This window comes from Sparus aurata, chromosome 6 (assembly GCF_900880675.1).
Source record: "Sparus aurata chromosome 6, fSpaAur1.1, whole genome shotgun sequence".
NCBI classification, from domain to species: domain Eukaryota; kingdom Metazoa; phylum Chordata; class Actinopteri; order Spariformes; family Sparidae; genus Sparus; species Sparus aurata.
Window position 1 is genome coordinate 36,789,427 of NC_044192.1, and position 7,010 is coordinate 36,796,436.

General features: G+C 37.8%; 1 protein-coding gene across 1 annotated transcript in view; it reads right to left on the reverse strand.

Moving 5' to 3' along the window:
* mtmr14 (myotubularin related protein 14) overlaps positions 1–5,758 on the reverse strand; it is a 44,084-nt gene extending 38,326 nt beyond the window's left edge. The window contains exons 1-2 of the mRNA XM_030420452.1: positions 4,896–5,758; positions 830–978 (exon numbers count right to left, since the gene is read on the reverse strand). Of these exons, the coding sequence (XP_030276312.1) occupies positions 830–978; positions 4,896–5,030 (284 nt within the window). The 5' untranslated portion in view covers positions 5,031–5,758. The remainder of the gene's footprint in view (positions 1–829; positions 979–4,895) is intronic.
* Between the last annotated feature and the right edge of the window lie 1,252 nt (positions 5,759–7,010).

A 7,010-nucleotide genomic window follows, 5' to 3' on the forward strand; every position in this document is an offset into this window, starting at 1 on the left:
CGCGGTCACCCGCCGGACAGGGGTCAGCTGTTGGACCGGTGTCAGGGGCAGTAACGGTCCTCGAGCAGCCCCCCTCTCCACTGCAATCTGCCCCCCTTTCTTCCATCTCACCTGCACCTGTCATTTTCTCTGGAGTTGCCTCTGTTACTCTCCTTTCATCTATTTTCCTTGGCTCCGGAGTCTGGCAGAAGAATTTCTTTATATTAAGTTGTCTGTCACCCGCGATATTTTTTCTTTTCTTCGGCGGCGCCATAGTTGGTTAGCTAACAAACCTTAAACATCCCAGAATATATGCCCGCGCTCTCAGCAGCGGTACTCGCATCGTTACTAGGCAATGAAGCAGGTTGACTCGCGTTGTGCTGCACAGAGGCGCTCCTAACATAATGATTATTGATTTATAAATGAATTGATAGGTGGCTTATTTTTGGCATATTGATTTTTTTCTTTGGCCTGTACAATGGTAGGGGAAACACTGCACAAGTATATGAAAATCCTCTTATGGTAGAGCACATCATCCATTTCCAGCACATCAGTGAAAAATAGTAGCTATGTATAAATCAGCAGTGAGAAATAAGTATATTGAATCATGGCAAATACATTTTTTCAGGCTACAATGTGACGTCATGTGAAAGAAGAGTGACTTTATACTTGTGCTGCCTAGATGTGTTCTGAGGGCCTCGAGATGGAGGCCAACCTTTGCTCTCTGCACTGCAGTAAGGTGTGCATGATTAGAGGAGGGACACAAACAACCACAAAAGGGTAATTGGTAACTGAGTGGACTGGACTTTGTATTTGAACATAATGGACAATCTGAGTAGTGGAGAGGTACCTGTCTCTCTCAACATCTGTGCATTCATACTCCAAGAACACTATCTGCCGGGGATAATGGCCGCACACCTCTCCGTTGGCGTTGTGGATGATACTGTACTTGTAATCTCTGGCAAATAACTCCAGACAATGCTTCTCTATCTCCTCTACCTGAAAGGAAACACAAAACAAAATTAAACTTGTGGTTTAAAAAGAGCCTAATCTGGAAATGACAGCAGTTGGAAATTAGTAATTTTGCTTGGAACTAAATGGTTAACTAAACTAGATATATTAAATGTCTAGAAACAGAGTCCACATTCACTGATCAATCATACATATCTTGGAATTTAAAGTATGGAGGTATGTCCAAAAATATAAATCATGTAGCATTCAAGATGAATGACAATTTAACTATTAAAAAATGCAGAGGAAACTGCTAATAAGTTCAATGATTTTTTTTGTCAATGTAGGCCCAAATTTAGCCAGGGAAATTAGTAATGTAGACCATAATTATGATTTTGCATTCAACAGTAACAACTTAATGTTTCTTGGCGGAGTTTGTGAGAGTGATGTTTTAGAAGTGGTATGGAAGTTTAAGATTAAAAAATCCACAGATGATAATACTATTGATATGTCACTTATAAAGGAAGTAATGGATTGTGTCCTCAAACCATTTACTTATACGTAATAAATCTTTCCAAACAGGCATTTTTCCTGATATGATGAAAATGGCTAAGGTGGTCCCAGTCATTAAAAATGGTGACAAACATATTAGGCTATATCAAATTAAAGAGCTGTGTCTTTGCTACCTCAGTTTGTCAAAAATACTCGAAAAATTGTTTATAAACAGAATGGATAATTTTATGGAGAAATATGAGTTACTGAGTGACCATCAATATGGGTTTAGAAGCATCTGATCAACATCCTTAGCAGTGATGAAATTTGTAGAAAAATAAAGCTACAGCTATAGATAAGAGCTGTAGGTGTTTTTGTTGATTTGAGTAAAGCGTTTGATATAATTAATCATTCCTTACTACTGCAGAAAGTGGAGCATTATGGAATAAGAGGTGTTAAACTAAAATAAATAAGAAGTTATTCAAATAATAGGTTTCAGTATCTAAAAAATAATAATACTGAGTCACACTTTGGAAAAGTAACTTGTGGTGTACCACGGGGTTCAGTACTGGGACCCAAGTTATTTATACTTTATTTGAAAGATATTTGTACAGTATTTAATAAGTTGAAATTCATTATGTTTGCGGATGATACAACTTTATTTTGTTCAACTTTATTTTCCAGACATTAAAGAATTGTTGTCAACAGTAGAAAAGGAGTTGATCATGTTAAAAGAATGGTTTGATATAAATAAGTTATCATTAAATGAAAATAAAACAACATTTATGGTGTTTGGTGGTGTTAGGGCTAATTGTGAAAATAAATTATTCCTAAATGCAGTAAAATTTGAAAGAGTATATGAAACAAAATTCTTGGGAGTAATTTTAGATCATAAATGCAGTTGGAAGCCCCATATAGAATACATTAAAGAGAAAGTATCTAAACATATTGGTATTATTTACAAAGTAGGGGATCTGTTGAGCAATAAATGTCTGTGCATATTATACTTCTCACTTACAGTGCCATATATGTCATATGGTGTTGAGGTTTGGGGAAATGCATGCGGGACATATATAGACCCTATAACTAAACTCCAGAAAAGAGTTATCAGAACAATTAATTAAGCTTCCTATTGCGAAACCACTAATAAATTATTTATAAAGTCTGATATCTTAAAATTCTTAGACATTGTACATAAAAACATTAGAAATACCATTTCAAGCAAAGAATAAAAGTCTTCCCACCTGTATTCAACATTTTTTTAAATCAAGAGAAAAAAACTATTATTTAAGAGGGTTGTGTGTCTTTGAAATATGTAAAGTGAGAACTAATGTTAAATATAGGTGCGTTTCATTTTTAGGAGTTAAATTATGGAATGGACTTAGTGATTTATTGAAATTGTGTAGATTACTGTTATGTTTCAAAACAACATTGAAAGGTAAAATAATTAAGGATTACAATGTAAAATGATGGCACTGTGAAATGATTAAGCAGAAGAATTCAAAGTAAATTTTTGTAATGTTTTCCTTTTCTTCTTCTTCTTCTTTTTACTATTGATATTCTGGGTTATTTTATGGATTGTACAGGATAGGCAAAAATAAGCCTCGGCTTTAGCCTTTTCCTTTTTCGGTTAAGAGTTTGTTTAAAATTTTGTTGTGAGAAAATGTTTAGTGGAAGCACGCATGGTAATATTTTTTCAGTTGATTGCTCATAATTTAAGTATTTTACATTGTAACCGAAATAAAACTATGTTGCCGCTATACTGTTAGCTTGACGACACATTTATTAAAATGACGTCAGTCATAAATCTACTAAATCCTCCTTAAAAAAAGTTCATGCTTTTGCCCATGTCTGTTGGTTTGTCAGTAGGATATAAACAAGAAATATTGAATGGGGTTCCACATTCCTTGGATGGAGGATGGGTCTTAGCCCAGAATAGACCTCATTAACTTTTGGTGTGGATCCAAGTAAAGGGACGGATACAGAATTTTTTTCCATACTTTCTGTAATATCGGAGATGTTTTTTTGACTTTTTCTTAATTTCTCAGGGAATAATACCTGAATCTTGATTTTAAGGGGATTTAGGGGATTTAGGGGATTCAAATATGTTGTGTTAATATCAAGTTTTTGCAATTGGATTATGCTTGATCGAGTTAAAGGGGGCTGTTGGGCCTTGGCAGAAATATGTGTTCTACTGAGTTTTGTGGCAGAGGGGAGCAAATTTAGATGCAGACTACAATATCTATCAGTAATATGAATGTCCCTTACCATTTCATCATGTTACTATGTCTTGTGTATTAGGGGTGTGCCAAAATATCGATATTACGATATATCGCGATATTTCGTCTTGAGGTACATTATCGATACACTGGTGCCAAATATCGATATTTAAAAATGTAAAAAAAATAATAATAATAATAATAATAATAAAAAAAATTTTGGCCCACCACCACCACCCCTTTTCGGAGGACAGCTTTATCTTTATTCAAACATAGGTATACAACCAAATAAAATTTAAAAAAATGGTTTAAGTAGCTCTGAAACCCACACATATAGATATTTAATGATAGTTGTAGTCAGTGTGTGTGTTAAGAAGAGACACTGTGCAATATACTCTTTGTTTACTTGGCTGTCATTCATGTGAAATTGATTGACAATGTTTTGTAATTCATGTGAAATGGATTCAGTACAGTCAATAAATTCTGAATTTCTTCAGTGACACAGATATCGTGATGTATCGTGGATGAAATTCCTTGCAATATATCGATTATCGCAGAATCGCTGTATCGTGATATTATCGTTATCGTGGGCAAAATATCTTGATAGTATCGTATCGCGAGGTACCTGGTGATACCCAGCCCTATTGTGTATGGATGACCATCAATGAAGTCCTCATGTGTGGCATTCGAGGTTGTTTCAATTTAAAAATTGCAGACACTGTCCATCAGGCACTTTCTTGCCAGATATGAGACAGCTTTAGTCTATCTTGCTGTCCACACCTAAATGACTGTTTTTCTTTCAAAACATACTGATTTACTGAGTTCTTACTGATAGAGCAATAGCACATTTTTTGAGAAGTGCCCATAATATTATATTCCTTGGAAACAAATTTAATTAACTACACTTGGCAATGTGTTTTCTCATCAAAATTATATCCATTTCAGACATTAATGAGGCTATACAGGAGAGGAGTTACAAACGCACAAAATGCATCAATAAAGCGGACTCAATGCATAACAACACATATACATGCATTAAGTTTAGTCTAGTGGGTAAAATGTATGCCGACCAGAACAGTGATTCCTCAAGGTTGTTGAGATGTTATATATCACTACCCACAGAATGTGTTGTTTTACTGGTGTACAATGGCACGTTAATCTCCTTGATTCCGCAAGGCAGTTCGATTTATTAATCACACAATAGAGAATGACAGACTGTGAAGTAGCTGAAACACACAGAGAGTCTTATCTTACCCGAGGAGTGACTTCCTTTGCTCTGTATTGCATCTTGGAAAACAAATCTATCAAATCTGCTATCTCCTCGCTCTTTCTGGCCGACAGACCAGTGGCCGTGAAGCCGCCGGCCGCGGAGGGGGAGGCTGCCATCATAGTGCCTCGACCCGCGGTGGTGGCCTCAAGCCGAACTCGACCTCCTTCAAACACCGCAGAGCCTTGTCCTCTGGAACGGGAAGACCGACCAGGCCATCCCTTCCCAGCCAGCTTCTTCCTGACTGCCCGCTTGAGGGGGCCAGAGCCGGGGAGTCTTCCTGAATTCAGGGCACCGGCGAGCTGCTCCACGCTCCGAACACAACCCTGTCAACCCTGACAGCCAGTCACTCACACTACGGCAGCTGCTGCTACCGGAGTTAGCACGACTGGCTCACAGGCTAGTTCAGCTTCCCTTGCGTTGGTTGGTCGTTTCCACTAGCTTAAAAACCTCGTATCATTCATTTAAGAGAATATCAGACCTTTGTAGTCCTCCACATCACCATTGTTTTGAGACGTCTGTTGAAGTGATGGCCGACTCTCAGCAACTGAACTCCGGTCAGCTGGAGTCAGGAAATCTCCCGGATCCTTGCCGGCCTGCTCACGTTTCCTCAATGTCACGTCTTCATGTCTCCTTAGTAACCACGATCATGGTGATAAACGGATTAAAGTAATGCAGTATTGGAGCCTGTGACAGTGGGGTCTCAGTGCTGCATACGTTGGTATAGATGAAAGCCTAAGCAGTCCGGAGTAGTGTTGCAATCTGTGTACTAGAGTCTGAAGGTACAACGGGCGGTAAACAGGAAGCTGACATAACCACGTGACTGCCATCTCCCCCTTTAAATGACGTTTGTTGTTGACCAGAGCAGCTATGGTGTCCTGGAGTCTGCAGCTGGGTGGTTGACGTGACGTTTCATGTTTTGTGTTCATGGTGAAAAATATAAATAAAAATGTATAATATTTCATTAAAATATCTGTTTTTATATACAGTTTAATCTTCCAGGACTAATACATCTGTAATTTATGAGCAAATATAATTCAAATATGTAAATATTTTGTTTTAAACATGACATTTGTCCACTGGTGTGACTGTCCAGGGTAGCGTTGCTTATCTTTTGCACTACTGTAATTAAATGAAAAACAAGTCTAAATAAATAAAAATATTTGAATAGATGTTATAGTCATGTTAACTTACAGTTTTTGCCGAATGCTTACACACATGTTGCAGACTTTGGCTCACTGTGTCATAACTTAACACACAGGTCGAGTAAGACAAAGCACATGTAGATAAACTCATAACTTATACGGCAAAATGAAACTCTTGAGACAAAACCTGACAATCCCATTTCAAAACTGTTTCTAGCATCAAAACATTTAACACATTCACCTTTGTTTGCACTCTTTCCAAGCAGCAACAACACACAGATGTGCTTTATGCAAAACACAGCTGGCTTCAGTACTTTGGATGGTTTTTGACTTTAAAAGTCTCTTACAGATTTATTTATTTTTTTTTTGTGAAAGATTGATCCACTACAGTTGATCTAGACACATGAAAACAAAATGGAGACACTTCAGGGGGTTTTTTTTTGTTTGTTTTTCAGGTTTTTGCAAAAGTAAAAAAATAAATAAATAAAAAATAAATAAATTCAAAGAAGTGGTACAACTACAATGTTCTCCAAAACATAGTGTTGTAATGGAACTATTGGAAGATATTTAGGCTAAGGATCCTGTCTCCTGTTTGCATTTGGCTGCATCACCTCATCCACATCACAGGCAATGTCCTGGACCTCACCACAATGTCGGCCCATCCTCTTCCATGGCTTGTAGGAGAGGCCTGCGGGCATGTGGCTGACGGTCATAAACTTTCCAGTGCCATGCTGAAAAGAACTCCTCAATTGGATTCAAAAATGGGGTGTATGGGCTGCGCAGGTAGTCAAGTGGTTAGAGCACATACCATGTTGTAGCAGACTGCTCCTTTTTCCTCTCCTCTCTGCTGTGAGGGAGAGGAGGGGCCGTGGAAAAGAGGGTGTGGTAAAATCCATATGATTGGGACACACCTGGGAGAATCAGGCCATCCAAAAAAACCACAGGAGAGTGTGGGAG